The sequence below is a fragment of the Orycteropus afer genome, unplaced genomic scaffold (genome assembly GCF_000298275.1).
Source record: "Orycteropus afer afer isolate SDZICR_OR568_19922 unplaced genomic scaffold, OryAfe1.0 scaffold00033, whole genome shotgun sequence".
NCBI classification, from domain to species: Eukaryota; Metazoa; Chordata; class Mammalia; order Tubulidentata; family Orycteropodidae; genus Orycteropus; species Orycteropus afer.
Window position 1 is genome coordinate 15,448,771 of NW_006921620.1, and position 22,587 is coordinate 15,471,357.

Consider the following 22,587-nt stretch of genomic DNA (forward strand, 5'->3'; position numbering starts at 1 on the left):
CACCCCTGGCAACCAACAAAGAAAGTTTCCCTCCATGTATAAAGCTTTCCTTGACCCTCCACAACAACAAACAAATACTATATTTGTCCTTCTGTGATTGACTTATTTCATTCAGCATAATGTCCTCTAAGTTCATCCATATTATGCAGTGTTTTGTAGATTCTACATCATTCTTCAGTGTTGCATGGTATTCCACCATGTGTATGTACGATAGTTTGGTTATCTATTCTTCTGTTGATGAGCACCTAGGTTGTTTCCTTCTTTTGGGTATTGTAAATTGTGCTGCGATAAACATGGAAGTGCATATATCAGTTCTTGTCCTGGCTCTCACATCTTTAGGATAAATACCTAGTAATGGAATTTGTGGATCAAATGGTATTTCTAATTCCAACTTTTTAAGGAATCACCATGGTGCTTTCCACAATGGTTGAATCATTTAACAATCCCACCAGCAGTGTATGAGAGTCCCAATCTCTCCACACCCTCAACAGCATTTGTTATTTTCTGTCTTATAGAACTTTGTTATTAGTGCTGGGGCAAGATGGCATCTCATTGTTAATTTGATTTGCATCTCTCTCATGGCTGATGATTGTGAACATTTCTTCATGTGTTTGTTGGCCGCCTGAATATTCTCTTTGGTGAAGTGTCTATTCACATTTTCTGCCATTTTAAAATTGCATTGTTTGTCTTTTTGTTGTTGAGGTGTTGGAGTTTTCTATAAATTTTAGAGATAAATCTCTTGTCAATATGTTGTTGCTGAATATATATATATATTGCAATTTGTAGATTCTCCTTTTACTCTTTTGGAGAAGTCTTTGGAAGCACATAAAAATTTAATTTTTAGAAGGTCCTGTTCATCTAGTTTATATTTGTGTATTTTGGGCTATTCTTGACAGTCTGTTTATGCTATAAATTGTTTTTTGTTGTTGTTGTTGTTGTTGTTGTTGTTAGGGCTGTTGAATCAGCTCCATCTCATAGCGACCCTATGTACAACACTGAAGGTCTTGTGCCAGCCTCATGATCCTTGCTATACCTGAGCCCATAGTTGCAGCTATGGTGTCAATCCATCCCATTGAGGGCCTTCCTCTTTTTTGTTGGTCCTCCACTTTACCACATATGATATCCTTCTCCAGGGAATGGTCCCTTCTGACAACATGATATGAAGTCTGGTCATTCTTGCTTCCAAGGAGCATTCTGGCTGCATTTCTTCAAGGAGAGATTTATTAGTTCTTTTAGCAATCCATGGTTCTTTCAGTATTCTTCACCAACACCACAAATCAAAAGCATCAACTCTTCTTCAATCTTCCTTGTTCTCTGTCTGGCTTTCACATGCATATGAGGTCATAAAAAATACCATAGCTAGGGTTAGGTGCACCTTAGTCTTTAAGGAAAAATCTTCACTCTTCAGCACTTCAAAGAGGTCTTTTGCAGCAGATTTGACCAGTGCAATACATCATGTGATATCTTGACTGCTGTACCCATTGGGGTTGATTGTGGAACCAAGTAATATGAAATCTTTAACAACCTCAATCTTTTCTCCATTTATCGTGATGCTGCTTATTGGTCCAGTTGTAAGGATTTTTGTTTTCTTTATGTTGAGATGCAATTCATACTGCAGACTGAAGTCTTTAATCTTCATCAGTAAGTGCTTCAAGTCATCCTCATTTTCGGCAAGCAAAAGTGTGTCATCTGCATATCACATGTTGTTAATGAGTCTTCCTCCAATCCTGATGCCACATTCTTCTTCATATAGTCCAGCTTCTCATATTATTTTTTCAGCATACATATTGAACAAGTATGGTGAAAGGATACAACCCTGACACACTCCCTTCCTGATTTCAAACCATGCAGTATCCCCTAGTTCTGTTCAAACGACAGCCTCCTGATTTATGTACAGCTTCCTGATAAGTACAATCAAGTGTTCTGGAATTCCCATTCTCCTAGTGTTATCCACAATTTGTTATGATCCACACAATCAAATGCTTCTGCATAGCCAATAAAACACTAGTAAACATCTCTCTGGTATTCTTTGCTTTAGCCAAGATCTATCTGACATCAGCAATGATATCCTTTGTCCCACATCCTCTTCTGAATCCAGCTTGCACCTCTAGAAGTTCTCTGTCAATATATTGCTGCAACCGTTTTTGAATCATCATCAGTAAGATTTTACTTGCATACAATATTAATGATACTGTTTGGTAAGTTTCACATTTTGTGGGATCACCATTCTTTGGAATGGGTACAAATATGGATCTCTTCCAGTCAATTGGCCAGGTTGCTGTCTTCCAAATTTCTTGGCATAGCTGAGTGAGTGCTTCCAGCGCAGTATGTGTTTGTTGAAACATCTCAATGGGTATTCTACCAATTCCTGGAGCCTTATTCTTCACAAATTCCTTCAGTGCAGCTGTGACTTCTTCCTTCAATACCATTGGTTCTTGAACACATGCCACCTCCTGAAATGGATAAAGATTGACCAGTTCTTTTTGGTACAGTGACTCTGTGTATTCCAACTTCTTTTGATGCTTCCTGCATCATTAAATATTTTGCCCACAGAATCTTTCAATATTGCAACTCAAGCTTAAATTTTTTCCTCAGTTCTTTCAGCTTGAGAAATGCCAAGTGTGTTTTGCCCTTTTGGTTTTCTATCTCCAGGTCTTTGCACATTTCATTATAGTAATTGGCTTTATCTTCTCAAGCTGCTCTTTGAAATCTTGTTTAGCTGTTTTATCTTGTCATTTCTTCCAGTTGCTTTAGCTACTCTCCGTTCAAGGGCAAGTTTCAAGAGTCTCTTCTGACATCCATTTTGATCTTTTCTTCCTTTCCTGTGTTTTTAATGACCTCTTGCTTTCTTCATGGATGATGTTCTTGATGTCATCCCACAGTTCTTCTGGTTTTTGGTCATTGGTGTTCAATGCATCAAATCTATTCTTTGGATGGTCTCTAAATTCAGGTGGGATATATTCAAGGTCATATTTTGGCTCTCATGGACTTGTTTTAATTGTCTTCAACTTCAAGTTGAGCTTGCATATTAGCAGTTGATGGTCTGTTCCATAGTCAGCTCCTGGCCTTGTTTTGGCTAAAGACACTGAGCTTTTCCATCACCTTTTGCTACAGATGTAGTCAATCTGATTCCTGTGTACTCCATCTGGTGAAGTCCGCATGTATAGCTGCTGTTTGTGTTGTTGAAAAAAGGTATTTGCAATGAATAAGTTGTTGGTCTTGCAAAATTCTATCATGCGATCTCCAGTGTTTTTTCTGTCACCAAGGCCAAATTTTCCAACTACTGGCAATTCTTCTTTGTTTCCAACTTTTGCATTCTAGGCACCAGTGATAATTAACACATCTTGATTACATGTTCAGTCAATTTCAGACCACAGAAGTTGATAAAAATCTTCAGTTTCCTCATCTTTGGCTTTGGTGGTTGGTATGTAAATTTGAATAATAATCGTGTTAACTGGTCTTCTTTGTAGGCATATGGATATTATCCTATCACTAACAGCATTGTACTTCAGGACAGATCTTGAAACATCCTTTGAGATGATGAATGCCACACCATTCCTCTTCAAATTGTTATTCCCAGCATAGTAGATCATATGGTTATCTGATTCAAAATGACCAAAACTGGTCCATTTCAGCTCACTAATGCCTAGGATATCAATCTTTATGCATTATATTTCCTTTTTGACAACTTCCAATTTTCCTAGATTCATACTTCTTACATTCCATGTTCCAACTATTAATGGATGTTTGCAACTGTTTCTCCTCCATTCGAGTCATGCCATGTCAGCAAATGGAGGTCCTAAAAGTGTTACTTTATCCATATTGTTAAGGTTGGTTCTATTTTGATGAGGCAGCTCTTTCCCAGTCATATTTTGAGTGCCTTCTGATTTAAGGGGCTCATCTTCCTGAACTGTATCAGACAATGTTTCTGGGCTATTCATAAAGTTGCCTAATAATGTATCAGACAGTGTTTCTCTGCTTTTCATAAGGTTTTCCCTGGCCAATTCTTTGAGAAGTGGATGGCCTCTTTCTTTTTCCTAGTCTATCACAGTCTGTAAGCTGTGTTGAAACCCACGCACCATGTGCAACTCTGCTTATGTTTGAAACTCTGGTGGCACAGCCTCAAGCCTCACAGCAACATGCAAACTGATAGACAAGTTCATCTCCCTTAGCTGTTTGAAATCTCTCTGCCCATCCCTAACCTGTATCCTGCCACTTTGTTTTCCCCATCTTTCCCCCATTCCTGCCTCTTGGGTGGGGCCTGTCTCCCTCCATTTACCTGGATCCTGCCATCATCAGGTTGAAGAGAACTTATTAACAGACTTTGATATGAATATGACACAGTCTTTCTTGCTGAAACTGAGGAAGACTTGAAACACTTGTTGAAGATGATCAAAGACTGCAGTCTTCAGTATGGGTTACACCTCAACATAAAGAAAAGGAAAATCCTCACAACTGGACCAATAAGTACCATAAGGATAAATAGAGAAAAGATTGAAGTTATCAAAGATTTCATTTTACTTGGAACCACAAATAACACCCTTGGAAGCAGCAGTCAAGAAACCAGACATTGTATTGCACTGGACAAATCTGCTGCAAAAGACCTCTTTAAAGTATTAAAGAGCAATGATGCCATTTGAAGACTAAGATGTGCCTGACCCAAAGCATGGCATTTTCAATTATCTTATATGCATGTGAGAGCTGGAAATTGAATAAGAAAGAATGCAGAAGAATTGATGCATTTGCATTGTTGTGTTGGTGAAGAATAGTGAATGTACCATAGACTGCTAGAAGAACAAAGAAATGCGTCTTGGAGGAAGTACAGCTGGAATGCTCTTTAGGAGCCAGAATGGCCAGATTTCATCTCACATACTTTGGTCTTGTCAGAAAGGACAACTCCCTGGAGAAGGATATCATGTTTGGTAAAGCAGAGGGTCGGTGCAAAAGGGGAAGACTCTCACGGGATGGATTGACACAGTGGCTGCAACAGTAGGCTCAAACATAGCAAGCATAGCAAGACTGGGCAGTGTTTCACTCTGTTGTACAGGGAGCTGCTATGAGTTGGAACTGACTCAATAACACCTAAGAACAGCAACATTAGGTCAAGGGTAATTTGAAGCCCTCCTCAAAGAAACTTCAACCACTAGGGGAATTTCCAAGGTTTTCAAAGCTGTATCTCAGGAATCATGGACATAGTCCAAATTCTTTGGGAAAAGCTAAATTCTTTACCCTACCATATGCCTTTGAGTTGATTCTGACTCATGGCAACCCTATGTGTGCCAGAGTTGAACTGTGCTCCATAGGTTTTTCACTAATTAGTTTTTGGAAGTAGATCACTAGGCCTTTCTTTTGAAGCACCTCTGAGTGGACTGAAATGTTTTGGTCAGTGGATGAGCTTCTTAACACTTTGGACCACCCAGGGACTCCCTTTACCTCATAGTATGAAACAGTTTTTAAACCATCTTGAAATGATTTTTCTGTAGGTTGTGAGATAGAAATCCAATTTCTTTTTTTTTTTTTTTTTTATGGTTAACCCATCATTCTAGCACCAGAAATTGTAGAATTCCTCTTCTCCTATTGATCTGTCACTCACCTGCCATAGAAATCTGTTTCAAGGCTCTCCTTTTTTTTCTGTTAGTCTATTTATCTATCATCATGCCAATGCCACACTACCTTAATTCTTTTTCAGTGTTATAAAAATCTCTAGATTTAATAAGGCAAGCACCCTCCACCTCATTTTTTAAGGCTATTCATGCCCTCTTGTTCTTTGGTGTAAATGTTAAACAATCAATCTCCTTGAAAAATGTTCTGTTAGGAATCTGATTGGAACTTTATTGAACTTATATTTTAAATAATGTGTCTAAAGATCCTTTGTGGTTTTCTATTTGGTGGTCATATTATCTGTACCTATTGGCAAGGAGCTCTGGTAGCATAGTGGCTAAAGCACTTGACTGCTAACCAGAGGGCTGGCGGTTCAAACCCACCAGCCACTCCTCGGAAGGAAGGTTGGGCAATCCTACTTCCGTAGTGATACTGCCTCGGAAACCCAAGGAGGGTTCGCTATGAGTCGGGGCCGACTCGATGGCACATAACAACAACAACAACAACATTGGCAATGTTGGGAGCTCTGGTAGTGTAGCACCTAAGGCACTTGACTGCTAACCAGAAGGCTGGTGGTTCAAACCCACCAGCCACTCCTCAGAAGGAAGGTTGGGCAGTCTACTTCCGTTGTGATTCCACCTCAGAAACCCAAGGAAGGATCGTTATGAATCAGATCTGACTCGAGGGCATTGTGTTTGGTTTGATTTTGGTTATTGGCAATGTTGTTTTTCCTGTATATCTTTTATTTATCTTTTTTAAGACTCTGGCTAGGACTTTCATCATTCTCTTGAAAAGAAGCCATCAGAGTGGACATTTTTGTCTTGTTACATTTTTAAAGGAAAACTAGTAATGTTTTACTATTAAGAAGGAAGTTTGTTGTAGATTTTTTCAAGATCAGGGTAAGTGAATTTACATTTATTTCTAGTTTTGTCTGATTTTGTTTTTATTGTGAATGCATGTTTTTTTTTTTTTTTTTAATCTTTATTGTGATTTGGGTGAAAGTTTACAGAGCAAATTCATTTTCCATATAATAGTTCATACACATTTTGTTTCATGATATTGACTGCAATTCCCTGCAATGTAACGGCTCTCTTCTCATTTCCCTCCATAGCTACCTCTTGCTTGTGTCCTTCTTTCCTATGCATTCCTGCCCCCACCACCTGACCTATCTCCCTATGCAAACACTGCCCTTCTGTTCTCCCATGATTGATCACTCCAAGGAGTGTATCTACCTGATGTCAATGTTCACCTCATATGCCTATTGTTTGGCTGGAAGCCACAGGAGTGAGTTCAGGTCCAGACCTTCTGGGTAACCAGAGGCCATATTCTCAGGGGTCTCACCAGGCTTTTTTTTTCTTTTATGATTTTGAGTTTTGTTCCACATTGTTCTCCCACTTTATCCAGGATCTCCTGCACCAATACCGCTCTGAGTGGTTGACAGTGGTAGCTGGGCACCATCTAGTTCTTCTGGTCTCATGGTCATATAGGCTGAGGTTCACATGGTCTATTAGTCTCTTGGCTCAATTGCTTCCATGCATCTTTGGCTTTTCTTCATTGTTCTTTTTTGTGGATGGGGAGAGACCCATTGTTGCACCTAGATAGCTGCTTACAAGCTTTTGAGATCACAGTCACTACTCACCAAAATAGGATGTAGATCAATGTTTTTGTGTAGTGTATTATGCCAGTTGAGCTTGATGTCCCCCACAATCATGGGCCATGGGCCTGAGCCGACAGGTCCAACTACTTGTTCCCTCAGGGTAGCTGGGTGTGTCCAGGAACTCACCACAACCTTGCGAATCTGGACCTTTCTTAATCTTCACCTCTAAGAGTCTCCAGCTCTGAGTACTGTTTATCTCCAAAAAGCACAGATAACAGAGATATTTGCACAGTCATGCAGGATAACTGAAGTATCCAGTTAGAGAAGAAAAAGGACTTTCTGCAGCCTATGGATTTTGCCCTGGGCCACATTTTCTATTGTACTTACCTGGGCAACCTAAACTCCCCGGTCTCTGGACCCCAGGGCAGGCCGGAATTTTCGCAGCGTTGGCTCTTTAAGCCGCGGAATGCCGCGCCGCTCAGGGCGCATGTGCACCGGACGCCAGGCATTATAAACTGCAGTTCAAGGCGCGGAGTTTCGGCTTCTTTTTGCCAATTCGACTTCCACCTTGGCGACCCCTTACTTCGCCTTTCCGCAAGGCTCCTGCGGCCTCGTGTGAGGACTGTGACTGCAGAGCTGCTGCGTGGCAGCCAGCGTCTCTTCTTCCTTCCGTTTCGGTGGGGGCTTTGTCGTAGCGGGTCAGACCCCCCAGGTGCCCTTCATGGCGGGGCAGAGGGTCGAGGTCGACGGCGGGATCATGGAAGGGGTGAGTGCGGGGCTCGAATCAAAAGGGCTTGCGGCTTCAGCCCATGTTGGCGGAGTGAGCTCTGACATCTGATGCCCTTATTCTTTCGCACCCCTACCCTTTGTAGGGCGGCCAGATCCTGAGGGTCTCCACGGCCCTGAGCTGTCTTTTGGGCCTCCCCTTGCGGGTGCAGAAGATCCGAGCTGGCCGCAGCACTCCTGGCTTGAGGTAAATTGGGCGGCCGGGCCCCCGGAAGTGGAGGATTGAGGCTAGGGACGGCAGGCCGGGCCGCGGGACTGGGAAAACGGGGGAGTCGGCCTGGAGCTGAAGGGTGCTCGGCTGCCGGCGTTGTCCCTAGAGCCGCTTTCCGTAGCCCCCGAACGTTCTACCTAGACTCTTTGCCGTGGCCTGAGTTGTGCTACTTTGAAAGCTTTAGGGGTGAGTTAAGATAAGCCCGAGCTTTCCTTACTTGGTTCAAATTGTCTCGTTTCCTAAAGAATTACCTTTTAATATGTTTCTCCACCTCATCGTGCGTTCCACGTACCCGAAGAGCATGAATCAGCGAGGAAGATAGATCAGCACCGACCTATTTGCGTGGCCAGAGGAAAAATCTATTTTCTAACTAGTGCATCCTCTGCGGTCGCTCATTTTTCAATCATAGAACAGGAAAGAACGTTAAGATGTATAATTCCTTTTTACATTTAGACCTCTAGTTAGCTGTGAATAAGATCCGAATTATCTCTTGCGGAGAGGGAAAAATCTTGACACTTGCCCTTCGTTTTATTTCTCTCTGGGAAGCTGGATGTGTCGTAAAATAAACTATAGGTATATGCACTTATTAGAAGAGGACCTGGGTTGAAGCCAGTCTGATTCCTTCTTATTCCATCTGCACATTGCATTTTAGTAGATCAGGTACCCTTAGTCTTTTTTTTTTTTATTAATTCACAAAAAGCACTTACTGATATGTGTAAGTAAATATTAATGATCCATCCCACCAGTCGGAGAATACAATTCATTAAGGCTATTTTAGGTACCATAGATTATTTGGTGAAGTGCAGGTGAGACTGGTTGGTGACTTTTAGATAGGTTTATTAGTTTTTGCTTTTTACCCACTTCTAATTTGTAACACTACATCAGTATATACATTTATAGCCAAAATAACGGTCTCAAAGGGATCCTTAAAATGATGCCTGCTAGCTGGTAGTCTAAGTGCAGAAAAACACAAAGAGCAGCTCTGAAACTTAAGATGGGGCCCTTAGTGTGGTTGGTTAGACATTGCTGTTTTCTTGCCGTTGCAGTTTTATAAATGTGTCATAAAGTATGGGGATATAGGCAGTCTTAATGCACACGTTTTGATGCAGTATTATGACCTGAAGGCCTCAACATTTATCTGGACTGGAAATGATTCGAGATTTGTGTGATGGGCAACTGGAGGGGGCAGAAATTGGCTCAACAGAAATAACCTTCACACCGGAGAAGATCAAAGGTGGAACCCACACAGCAGATACCAAGACAGCAGGGTATGTGTCACATTCCTTTTAAGTATGCCATGTGGAGGTAGACCTGGGTTCATACCCAGATTCTGCCACTTACTTGTGTCTCATTTTCCACTCTTTTTAAATGCTTACTTTCAGATTTGGAGACAGTGTATGTAAAGCTTTGGGGACCTACAGAACCAAATTCATTGCCATCAAGTTGATTCTGACTCATGGCCACCCCACTGGGTTTCTGAGGCCATAAATCTTAACAGAAACAGACTGCCTCATCCTTCTTCCTTGTAGCAGTTGATGGGTTCAAATCACTGACCTTCTGGTTAATAGCCAAGTGCCTTAATCACTATACCATCAGAATTCCTATTTGAGGACCTAAGTACTTGTTAATTATTATAATGAATTATTTTCTCCTATGTGTAGAAATATTTTATATGGCATGTTGTTGTTGCTGTTGTTGTTTTGTGCCGTCAAGTCAGACCCGACTCATAGCGACCCTTCCTTGGGTTGCCGAGGCAGCATCACTACGGAAGTAGATTGCCCCGTCTTCCTTCCAAGGAGTGGCTGGTGGATTTGAACCCTCAGCCTCTGGTTAGCAGTCAAGTGTTTTAGGCACTACGCTACCAGAGCTCCTGTTACATGGCATATTGATTTTTATTATTTAAAAATTGAATATCTGAAACTAAGTTTTCATATGCTGTAGTTATAGCATTTTTTTTTTAATTTTCTTTTTATTTAAAACATTTTGAACTTCTCTAACAAACACCATATATCTAAAACTAAATAAATGTGCTAAGGGAGCCAAAGAGCTAGCTAGTCTTCAGACATCCTAGTTCATTTTATAGGAGCACTTTTCCATTGGGTCTGATGATACCCTAAGTTCTCTAGGCAGGAGTGAAAAGGACTTAATAATAAACATAAATGAGAGGCAGAAAATAATGGGTATAAGCAACATCGGACACTAACTTTTTAGCTCAAAGATGATAAGTTATTCATGAATTCTAGTTTCAGCTAAATGTAAAGTTGATTCTCATGTGATAGCCTAATTCTTCTTCAACATTACTTTACAGAGAAAGGCTATTTAAGAGGTTGTATATAGCATTTTGACTTTAATGTTAACACAAAGTTTAAACAAATGGTGATGAAGCTTGGTTTCATTTACATAGGAAACAAAGAAAATCTACAATAAAAGTTTCAAATGGACTTTAGTTCTTCAATAATGCCATTTTTTAATGGGTACACGGTGCTTCTACTTGGCATCAGTTGTAAGTTGGTTTTGAAACAATTCAATGTTATACCACCAGCTGGTTTGATTACTCATCTCTCCATTCCTTTGCAGTGACTCTGCCAACAGGGGACAGGTTCCATTCTATTACAATTTGTATTACTGTATATGTCCATACAGCAACACAGAAAGCAGCTCCATTAGCTAATACAGCATTACCGTATTTGTCACGAAAATCAGGTGCATGTTTCTGGTGGCTCTGCCTTGCCATTGTTTGCTGAATGCTACGAACTTGAAGATGACTTAGTGCATTTTTGGCCAGGGGAAGAAACATCCTGAAGAAGTAAATAGAACTGCGGCAACTGCAGGTGCTGGCTAGCGGCAGTTCGTGTACGATATCCTTATAAAGAGTGCTGAAAAACAAAATGGCTTCTGGCAGGGCTCCTTAAAGAGATTTGATCAGCAATTTTTACATAGTAGCAAATTTAGTTCTTGGCTCATTACTGATTACCACCTGTATTCTACTAGTGTTAGTGTACTTATTTTTGCTGTTTTTTAATAGGTATTTATGCAACCCTAAGGAGCTGTGGTGGTTCAATGATTAAATGCCCAGCTGGTAACTGAAAGGTCAGCGGTTTGAACCCACTAGCTACACCTCAGGAGCTCTGGTAGCATAGTGCCTAAGGCACTTGACTGCTAACCAGAAAGCTGGCGGTTCAAACCCCCCAGCCACTCCTAGGAAGGAAGATGGGGCAATCTACTTCCATAGTGAAACTGCCTGGGAAACCCAAGGAGGGGTCGCTATGAGTCAGGTCCGACTCGACGGCACATAACAACAACAACAACAACAGTCCTCGAGAGAAAGATGCGGCAAGTCTGCTTTCCAGCCTTTGAAACCCTATGGGGCAGTTCTGCTCTGTCTTGTGGGATTGCTAAGAGTTGGAATTAACTTGACAGCAGCAAGATTTTTTGGTTTATGCTACCCTATTTAGAAATTTTTAGTATGATCATGATTTTTTTCCCATTGGGAAATGATACTTAACAGTGAAATTGGACCTGTATCATTTTCAAGTATCCCTTCTTCTATTGACAAAATTTTGTATTGCTTTACTGTGGCATTTGACTGGTTGCTCTTTTATATAGTATTCTTTTCAAAATCCTTCCATTTACTAGGAAATTTGACAAAATAAGAAATGGTACTGCAAGTTGGGTGTCATTTTCTTTGAGAAATGACTGAGTTAATGGATTAGGATTTTTTTAATTAAGAAAATGTTGAGTAATAATTGATGTATGCATTGTGATGTAAATATACGTCTATGAAATGGGATTTGCTGCTAGGCCAAGGGAGACCTTTCCTACAGGAATTAAAGAATTTTGAGATATCTTTATAGTCAGGATATTACTTAGAGCAAAAAGGGAAAAAGAGTTACAGAAAGGTCCATCTTTTAGTATGTAGGGCTGATGTCAAACTGCCTTTCACACTATAAAGTATTTATGAATATTACTACTTTCCCTTGACTTTGGAGAAGGGGGGATAACAGTAGGTTAGAACATCAGACTAAGTAATTTTTTTAAAGATACTTCACATTCTTAACTCTTTCTCATGATACTTCAAATCCTTTGACCATATGAACCAAACAGACTAGTTACGCAAGCCTTTCTTTCATGTGAAATGTCTAGAAATTAATTAAAGCATTAATTTTGGAGCTGCAAAAGGGAAAATAGAAATCATATATTCCAACTCTGCTTCCACATTGAGACAAGGAAATTAAGCTCCTGTGAAATTAAGTGCTCTACCCAGTCATAGTGTGAGAGTCAGAATTAGATTCTAGCCTCCTGGCTCTTGATCTGTTAGAGTATATGGGAAATGAGTTAAAAGCTGGTAATCCATCTCTATTCAGGTGATTAAAACAAGTGAGACTCCTTTATCTTTGCAATTCTTTACTCCCCTAAAATTAAGATTTTTCTGTACTGTTCTTAGAATCTACCTTTATTGAGGGGAAAATCCTTACTTTAATCAATACTTTAGAATCATTTAAAGGAATCTTTTGAATGTTAAGCTTTCTAGGGGCAATAAACATTGAGAAGTACAGTAGCTAAAACCTATGGTTTGTAGTAAATAGAACATTTCCAGATCTGTTTCATCTATTCCTATACCAACCCCCTTGAGGAGAGGGCTTATATCTCATACATTATTCTCTTTGCATGCCTAACACACTGTATAGTCCGTAAATGCTTGCTGGATTAATGAGGTTTTTTATCAGTGATAGAGACTTTCCAATTCAATTCATATGTATCATTGTCACAGTCACAAAAAAGTTACAGAAAGGTCCATCTTTTAGTATGTAGGGCTGATGTCAAACTGCCTTTCACACTATAATGTATTTGTGAATATTACTACTTTCCCTTGACTTTGGAGAAGGGGAGATAATAACAGCAGGTTAGAACATCTGACCAAATAATTTTTTTAAAGATACTTCACATTCTTAACTCTTTCTCATGATACTTCAAATTCTTTGATCATAAGAACCAAACAGGCTAGTTATGCAAGCCTTTCTTTCATGTGATATGTTCAGGTACCAATTCTTATAAAATCTTATGTAATATGTTGTGTTTTATCTTACCATGCACTCCATGATGATAGGACTATATCTTATTAGCTTGATATCTAGGATAAAAAACCAAAACCAAACCCACTGCTGTAGAGTCATATCTGACTCATAGAGACCCTTCTTTGGGTTTCTAAGGCAGTGTCACTACGGAAGTAGATTGCCCAACCTTCCTTCCGAGGAGTGGCTAGCGGGTTTGAACTGCCATCCTTCTGATTAGTAGTCAAATGCCTTAGGCACTACGCTACCAGAGCTCCTTGATATCTAGGATAGGGCCATGTATATGATAGAGACTCAGCTATACTCAGTTGAATGTTTGTAGACCTTGGCTCTTTTGAATACATTTTATTAACTGCTACTTTCAAGATGCCTTTTATAAAAACACTGAAGACAATCCAGTGTCAGTAATAACAAACACTAATCTATGGGTGGAAATATAGGTAGACAGGCAAGAAGATCAGGTATGGGTAGGTTAATGAGAAAATACTCTTGACCATCAAGATGTTTTAATGCATAGGGTTGGAAGATAATATTCTCACATATTTATTTGTATGTGCTGTAAAAATGTGCATATACATTATAGCACTACCAGAGAACAAAGTTAGGAAAACTTATTAGTCACAATCAAGCACCTTAAGGGAGTAAGTCACTGGGCCTGTGGCTTTAGGACTGTGGTGCTACAGGAACAGTGAGGCTCTTACCACCTGTCCTGAGTAGAGCCAATCACCACAACAGGTTGAACTGGAAGAGCACTTCAACATTGATACTTTTTGAGTATTGATACCCAGAGAGACATAATCGCTTCTCTAGAAAGTCTGTCTCCCCGAAAAAAGGGGTAACCATGATTGTATAGGGAAATGGGTAGGGAGTGGAGGACCTCTTAAACTGCCAGGAATGTCTTTGTTCCTCTTTACCATGGTTTCTTCAGACTTGGCATCCCTCTTCCCAGGATTGTCTTGCTTCATAAACTGTGGTCCTTGGCTGAAACTGGCTTTGGTTATAAGGTCATACTCAAAAGGATGTATGAGCAAAAAAACAATCTAAAGAAATCAGCATCCATGAAAAGGTGAGCTATTCTTTTTACTTACAAGGAAGGAGAAGGAACAAAAATATAGTAAGTTATTCATTATAATCGATGTCTGCTTTAATCATGGCTGCTAGTTTATTAAAGCTCTGTAGTTTTTAGCAAAGGGCCTGTTTGGCTTTCAACAGTAGTTGCAGGTGACATCAAGGTCAATTGGCACACCATGGTATACAGAAATAATGTTCTACATCCTACTTTGGTGAATAGCAACTGGAGTCTTAGAAGCTTGTGAGCAGCCGAGGTACAACTATTGGTCTCTCTTGGTCTGGAGCAAAGAAGGATGAAGAAAATCAAAGACATATGGAAACAATTAGTCCAAGAGACCACTGGACCACAGGAATCTCAGCCTACATGACCCTGAGGCCAGAAGAACTAGTGGTACCTGGCCTAAGGCATTCGACTGCTAACCAGAAGGTTGATGGTCCAAACCCACCAGCCACTCTGTGGAAGAAGACTGGGCAATCTACTTTCATAAAGATTTACCGCCTTGGAAACCCAGTGGGGGTTTCTGTGAATTGGAATTGACTCAATGGCAATGGGTTTGTTTTTTAGATAGAGTAGGAGAAAAAAATGTGGAACAAAATTAAAAAACAGAAAAAAGACCAGGATTATTAGTCAGATGGAGACTGATAAAACCCCTGAGACTGTGGGCCTGAGTCACCTTTTAGGCCTGGAATCGGACTCATTCCCGTGGCTTAACTCTTAGCCAAACAATAGGCCTCTGAGCTGAAAAACTACACCAGGGAGATGCCCTGCTTAGAACGGTCAACCATTTGCACAACCGGTAGCATTTGCACAGGGAGAAAGCTAGGGAGGCAGGAATGCATAGATAAGGACACAGGAAGGGATAACCACAGAGAGGAGGTAGGAGAGCTGTTACACTGGGATTGTAATAAGTGTCACCAAACAAAATGTATGTGAACTGTTGAATGTATAATGAACCTGCTTTGTAAAATTGCACCCAAATCACAATAAAAATTTAAAATAATAATAAAAAAATCATTTCTCACATGACTTAGGAAAAAAAAAAAAACACTGTGAAGAAAGTGTGATCTTAATTTATTTTTCTCTTCTCTGTAATATGAAGAAAGTGCCAGAACCTATTGAAAGTTATACATCTAAGAAGTGTTTAGGCTAGGGTTCAAACCCAGGTTTGCTTATTATTTACAGTTGTTTCTTTATACTGGGCCATACTGCATTTCTTTAAGATTCAGGATTTTATCATTTAGGTACTGAAATGTGATTAATCTTAAAGACATGAACCTGCTTTGTTAGTTTTCTATGTGTCAGTTGGTGGTGATACGTAATAATACAGCTTTCTTTATTAACCTGAAACCTGACTTGAAAATGCACTAAACTTATTTTGCCTTCTTCTTAGGAGTGTGTGCCTCTTGATGCAGGTCTCAATGCCCTGTGTTCTTTTTGCTGCTTCTCCATCAGAGCTTCGTTTGAAAGGTGGAACTAATGCTGAAATGGCACCACAGATTGATTACACAGTGATGGTATGGATTTTTTTTTTTCTTTTTGACCAACGAATATTCTCTTCTGTATTTTTCTGCACCTCCATTCTCTACTTAAATATATTGTCAATTTTTGTGTGCATGTCTTTTTTGTGTGTGTGTGTGTGTGTCTGGTTCTGTTGTAGTGTAGAGGGTGGCGATTATATTTACTTTAGGTTTTGTATTTTATCTTAGAACAGTGTTAAAAATCTTCATTGTAGTTATCATATAAATTAGAATGAAGATTTGTAGGGGAAAAAAATCCTCAAAACAAGAATTAGATGCTATGTTTTGGTTATGAATTTTAAAACCAGTAAAACTCAATACCGGTATGCAAGTAATAGAAGAGAAAAGTAGTATAATCCTTTTTCTCCAGGTTTATTGAAGTGTAATTATTTACAGTAAGCTTGGCCCTTTTTATTTATTTGTTTGTTTTGTTTTGTTTTTGGTAACCCAGGGCCATAGTCTTGGGGGTTCCACCATTCTCTGTCTGACCAGTAATTCTGGCCGTTTTTGTGTTTTTGAATTTTGTGCCACATTTTTCCTCCCACTCTATCCAGGATCTCCAGATTTGTTCCCTTTCTGAGTAGTTGGCATTGGTAGCTGGGCACCATCTAGTTCTGGTCGTGGGGTCATGATGGCTGAGGTCCTTGTCTGTCTTATCTTTGGACTAATTGTTTCCAGATGACTTTGATTTTCTTCACTCTTTGCTCTAGATGAGAGGAGACTAGTGGTTGCATCTTAGATGGCCGCTCAAAAGCTTTTAAGACCTCAGTCACTACTCACCAAAGTGAAATGTAGAACAAGATTTTTATGTACTGTGTTGGCCAATTGAGCATGGTGTCCCCTAAGACTGTGGTCATGAGCTAGATTAGCCTTTTTAATATAAAGTTTAATGAGTTTTAACAAACACTTACAGTCCTGAAACCACTATTGTCATTACAGTGCAGTTCCATTACTCCAAAATATTTCCTCATACTCCCACATAGTCAATCCCCAAGCCCATAGCAACCCCTGATCTGTTTTCTGTCATTGTTTGCCTTTTTTTTTCCCAGAATGCCGTATAAATGGAGAAATACAGCCTTTTGAGTTTGGTTCCTCTCACTTATCATGATGCATTTGAGATCTATCCACATGGCATGTTCATTATTTTTATTGCTAAATAATGTTCTGTTGCATGTTTGTACCAGTGTGTTTATCCATTCATCTGTTGAATAACATTTGGGTTGTTTTCCATTTTGGACAGATATGAATAAAGTCACGGTAACATTTATGTACAAGTTTTTGGGTGAACATAAGTTTTCATTTCCCTTTGGTAAACAAATACCTAGGAGTAGTATTCCTGGGCTGTTACAATGAGTATATGTCTAACTTTATGAGAAACTACCAAACTATTTTCCGAAGTGTCTGTATTATTTTGCATTTTTACTAGCAGTGTATGAGAGTTCCTAGTGGCTAGGAACTTAGCACTTGATATACTAAGATTTTTGTTTTTTATGTTTTAATTTTTTGCCATTCTAATAGGTGATATAATCTCATTAAAATTAGTTTAACAAAATGTATAATGAGACTCAAAATTGTTCTCTCTTTACCTTATACTTCCATTATTACAAAATACAGCAGAAGTTAAATGCCAAAAGTATTTCAACAGAACATTATAATAATGAAAACTTGGGCAGTAATTAAGTAAATTATGATAGAATGTCATATAGTACTTCAATTATTATTTAGGGAGAATTTTATGATGTTGAGAAAATGCTTATGTTTATTGTGTTAAATGGAAAAAATAAGGATAAAACTGTATAGTAAGATTTCAGCTATTTAAGAAAAATTGAATAGACAAGAATGCTTTCACTAACTTCTACTAATTTCTTAGAGTGTTATATTGAAAAAGGTAGGAAATACTGAGCTCTGGAGTAAAATAACCACAGAGGTTATCATGAGTTCTATTACATATATAATTAGAAAGAACTCTTGTGATATACTGGTTAAGGCATTTGGCTGCTAACCAAAAGATTGGTGGTTCAAACCCACCAGATGCTTTGCAGAAGAAAGATGAGGTAGTCTGCTTCTGTAAAGATTTATAGCCTTGGAAATCCAGTGGGGGTTGCTATGAGTCTGAATCAATTTAATGGCAGTGAACTTACTATTATTTATTTATTTTTGTTTGATGGACTTGTATAGCCCTAAGTAATTAGATTTTATGCTTTTGATTTTAGCTGCATATCAGTTATTTGAAGAATGGAATTAGCTTAGACATTTTTTATGTTACTGTTTATCTATAGTACCTAATGCCTAGCTCAGTGCAGAGTACTTTTGTTTAATAACTACATTTGTTATATAAATATATTTATTGTTGACCATTGATGGCTAAAAGAACTATAAACTGATTTTTCAGGTTTTCAAGCCAATTGTTGAAAAATTTGGTTTCACATTTAATTGTGACATTAAAATGCGGTAAGTTGCTTATGTGTCACCCCTTTTGGTCCATTACTTGTATTGAAAGTCTCTTAGACGTCAGAAAACTGTCATTCTAGAACTCACTTTATACATTACATTTCTGGTATGAAATAATTATACTTGGTAGTTTAAAAACAAACAGTAGGGGCATGGGGACTTGAAAACAGCTAGACATGTTATTCATTTGTTTCTTGGGAGAAATATTTTTCAAGGGAATTTCCACACTGAGGCTCCTTTGTATCAGGTATAATGGTGGCTTTAGCACAGAGGAATGCTCACTGTGTGCAGGTAACTGGTCTAGGCACTGGGAGGTGATAAAAGGGAAGAAGTCTGCCTTTCTTCTACTCTTCCAGAATGCTATCAAAATTATTTCCCCTACAAACACATCAGACATTCAGATTATTTCTCTTTAAGCTTTCTTTTCTGTCACATAATAACAAAGCCACATCTTGGCATGGCATTTAAGTGCTTTGCAATCTTGCCCCTGTTTACCTTTCTAGCTTCATTCTTCTTCCCCTCCTTTCAACATACCATATATTCTGACAACATGATTGCTTTCTATTCCTTAACTTATTTCATGCCTCAGACTTTCAGGTCTTTGTTCATGTTATTTCTGAATGTTCTTCTAAAAATTGTAAATCCTTCTATGTATTTGCAAAATGAAAATCTAATTACTTGTGTGAACTATCCATGGGTTTGCTTCAGTCAGAAGCATACAGTCATATTTGTGCCTGTGTTGTTGTCCTCCCTACAGCCTGACTTGTGTTCTAGGAGAACGCATGTAGAGCCATCTCTGTAGTAGATGGTGAGCAGAGTGGAGATAGGAGCACTGTGAAACTCATCTTTGTGTTCCCAACATCTGTAGAATAAATAATACTAAATAATTAAAAGTTTATTTATGTTCTGTTACTTAAATATTCATCAAGTGTTTATTGAGCACCTACTCTGTGCCAGACATTTTTTTTAGACCCTGAGAATGTAGCAGGGAACAAAACATACAACATGAAATGTGAATTCATGAAATGTGTATTATAAAACAGCACTGTCAAATAGAATGTTTTGAGATGAAAATACGTTCTGTATCTGTACTCTCCAGTACTGGTGGTCACTTGTGGCTGTTCAGCTCTTAAAATGTGCAATTTAAAAGTGTGAACTTTAAATTTATTTTTAATTAAATTTAAATAGTCATATGTAGCTTTAGGCTGCCATATTGCATAGCACAGTTCTAAAATATTGTACATTTGGATAACATTTGTATGTCATTATTTTTGTAAATATTGAACTTTTTGCCATACAATCAGTTTATGTGAATATTTATCATATTTTTCATAGGGGCTACTACCCAAAAGGGGGTGGTGAAGTGATTATTCGAATGAATCCAATTAAACAATTGAACCCAATAAATTTAACTGACCGTGGCTCTGTGACTAAGATATATGGAAGATCTTTTGTTGCTGGTGTTTTGCCATTTAAAGTAAGTTGTCTAGATGTTTTTAGAAGTATATAAATGTCTTGATAAGCATTATGTCATCTATATTTTAAAACTATTGAAAGAACTTATTTTTTTAATCTTTTCATAAAATTTTCTTGAAAATCAATGTACTCTCTTGAAATTCAAGTTCTTAAATAATGTATATAAATGTTGTTATTTTATACATCTTTGAAAATAATTGTCAAAATAATCAATTATTAACTTATTTTACTGTTTTCTATTTTGCCAAAATAGGTAGCAAAGGATATGGTGGCAGCAGCAGTGAGGTGCATCAGAAAGGAAATCAGGGATCTGTATGTTAACATCCAGCCTGTACAGGAATCTAAGGACCAGGCCTTTGGCAATGGAAATGGAATAATGTGAGATCATATACTCCTTTTTCCTAGACACTGGTTGAGAACTCTGAAATAATTATTTGACTTAAATTAAAAGATTGATATTATTTTGTTTTAAAGATTTATAGTTTTAAGAAGATGTTTTTAAATGGCATTCTGCCTAAAATAAAAATATGATGTATTTAAGCTAATCAGAAGACTTTGAAGCTGATCGTAAAGGAACTATCTCAGCAGCTTTTGTGTACCTCAAAGTGAAATCAATTCACAAATATTAAATATGGCAAAGATCTATTTTGAAAAGAGATTGTAACTGTTCATTCAGTTAGAAGTTAATGATCATCTTAGGGTTATAGAAATTCTTAACATTGATTTTTTTTAAAGTATCCTTTGTAGATATGTAAAATTTAATGCTTCACATTTAGAGTATCTATTTTTTAAAGCAAATCTTTGTTCTACATATGATAGTATCTAAAAACTATTTAGATAATATCTAAAAACTATTGTAAAACCAAAAGTCTCTACATAAACAGTGTTATAATTTAAGGTCTTTTTAGTACAGTCTGCCTGTGTAATAATGCCACTTAGTGCTGATAACATGATAACTCCTAGGGGCCCATTCTTACCTGTGAGTGGATTAGAATTTAGCATGATTCCTCCCTGTCAGAAGTGCTGAAGTACACATGCTGCGATTAAGGCTGATGGAGAATGTTAATCATACCATTCTCTGTATGAAAAATTTTACTTTTGCTACATAATAGCCAGATCTAGTGGTGTGATGGTTAAGACATTTGACTGCTAACCAAACAGTCGGTGGTTCAAACCCACCAGGTGCTCCACGGAAGATGAGGCAGTCTGCTTCCATAAAAATTTACAACCTTGGAAACCTGGTGGGGCTTACTATGAGTAGGAATTGACTTGATGACAGTGAGTTTGATTTTGGTTTCAGCTAGATGTAATTCTGCTTATTTAACAGTCCCTATTCTGTTTGAAGAAGCCCTGGTGGCACAGTGGTTAAGTGCTCGGCTGCTAATCGAAAAGGCCGGCAGTTTGAATCCACCAGCCACTCCATGTGAGAAAGATGTGGCAATCTGCTCCCATAAAGAATACAGCCGTGGAAACCTTCGGGCAGTTCTACTCTGTCCTATAGGGTCACTGTGAGTCAGAGTTGACTCTACAGCAAGAGTTTCGTTTTCAGTTCTCCTGTTTCATGGTTGCCTGTCATTTTTAGAATACATTGATAGCATAGGTAGTAATACATTTTTTGTTTCTCCATATAGCATTATTGCTGAGACATCGACTGGCTGTTTGTTTGCTGGATCATCACTTGGGAAACGAGGTATAGATAAAGGGACCTGCATTTGCAAATGCCACTATAAAAAATTTCATGATCTGTCAGGATTAGAATTTTACAGAATGATGTCAAGTTAAAAGGATACAGTAAATTGATTCTATTTTAGATGCAGTTAATCTTTCATTCCCTCAGCTTCATACATTGAAAAACTTCAAAACTATAGAAAAGTTGAAAGAATATTACAGTCAATATCTATATACCCTTTTCCTAGGTTCAATACTAGTGAGCACTTCTGAACTGTTTCAGTGTAAGTTGCACTTAACTTGCCTCACCCCTAAATAATTGAGCATGTATCTCCAAAGAGTAATACCTGTTGTCTTTGGTATGTGCCCATGAGTTGGTCTGATTCATAGTGACTCTATATGCAATAGAATGAAACACTACCTTGTCCTGTGCCATCCTCACAGTCGTGGCTATGCTCGGGCCCACTGTTGCAGCCACTGTCAATCTGTCTTATTGAGGGTCTTTCTCTTTTTTGTGAACCCTCTCCTTTACCAAGCATGGTATCTTTCTCCAGGCACTGGTCCTCCCTGATAACATGACCAAAGTATGAGTGACGCAGTCTAACCATTCTCACTTCTGAGGAGCATCCTGGCTGTACCACTTCCAAGACAGATTTGTTTGTTTTTCTGGCAGTCCATTCAGTGTTCTTCACCAACAGCAAAATTCAGAGGCATCAGTTCTTCTGCAGTCTTCCTTATTCACTGTCCAGCTTTCATATGCCTATGCGGGCAATTCTAAATACCTTGACTTGGATCCAGGTACACTTTAGTTTTCAAAGTGACATCTTTTCTCTTTCATACTTCAAATAGGTCTTTTGCGGCAGATTTACCCAATGTAATACATTGTTTGATTTCTTGACTACTACTTCTGTGGGCGCTGATTGGAAATCCCAGTAAAATAAAATCCTTGACATGCTCAATCTTTCTCCATTTATCATGATGTTGCTTTTTGGTTTAGTTACCGAATTTTGTTTTCTTTATGTTGAGTTGTAACCTATACTGTAAACTTTGATCTTTGTCAGTAAGTGCTTCAAGTCTTCTTCACTTTCAGCAAGTGAGGCTATGTTATTTGCGTATTGCAGTTATCTGCATATCTC

General features: G+C 38.4%; 1 protein-coding gene across 1 annotated transcript in view; it reads left to right on the plus strand.

The window, feature by feature from the left end:
* The first annotated feature begins 7,919 nt into the window (after window positions 1–7,919).
* The window catches only part of RTCA (RNA 3'-terminal phosphate cyclase), a 55,214-nt gene continuing 40,546 nt past the window's right edge, over window positions 7,920–22,587 (plus strand). The window contains exons 1-8 of the mRNA XM_007936131.1: window positions 7,920–7,964; window positions 8,071–8,171; window positions 9,320–9,463; window positions 15,730–15,853; window positions 18,249–18,307; window positions 19,643–19,784; window positions 20,037–20,161; window positions 21,415–21,528. Coding sequence (XP_007934322.1) covers window positions 7,920–7,964; window positions 8,071–8,171; window positions 9,320–9,463; window positions 15,730–15,853; window positions 18,249–18,307; window positions 19,643–19,784; window positions 20,037–20,161; window positions 21,415–21,528 — 854 coding nt within the window. The remainder of the gene's footprint in view (window positions 7,965–8,070; window positions 8,172–9,319; window positions 9,464–15,729; window positions 15,854–18,248; window positions 18,308–19,642; window positions 19,785–20,036; window positions 20,162–21,414; window positions 21,529–22,587) is intronic.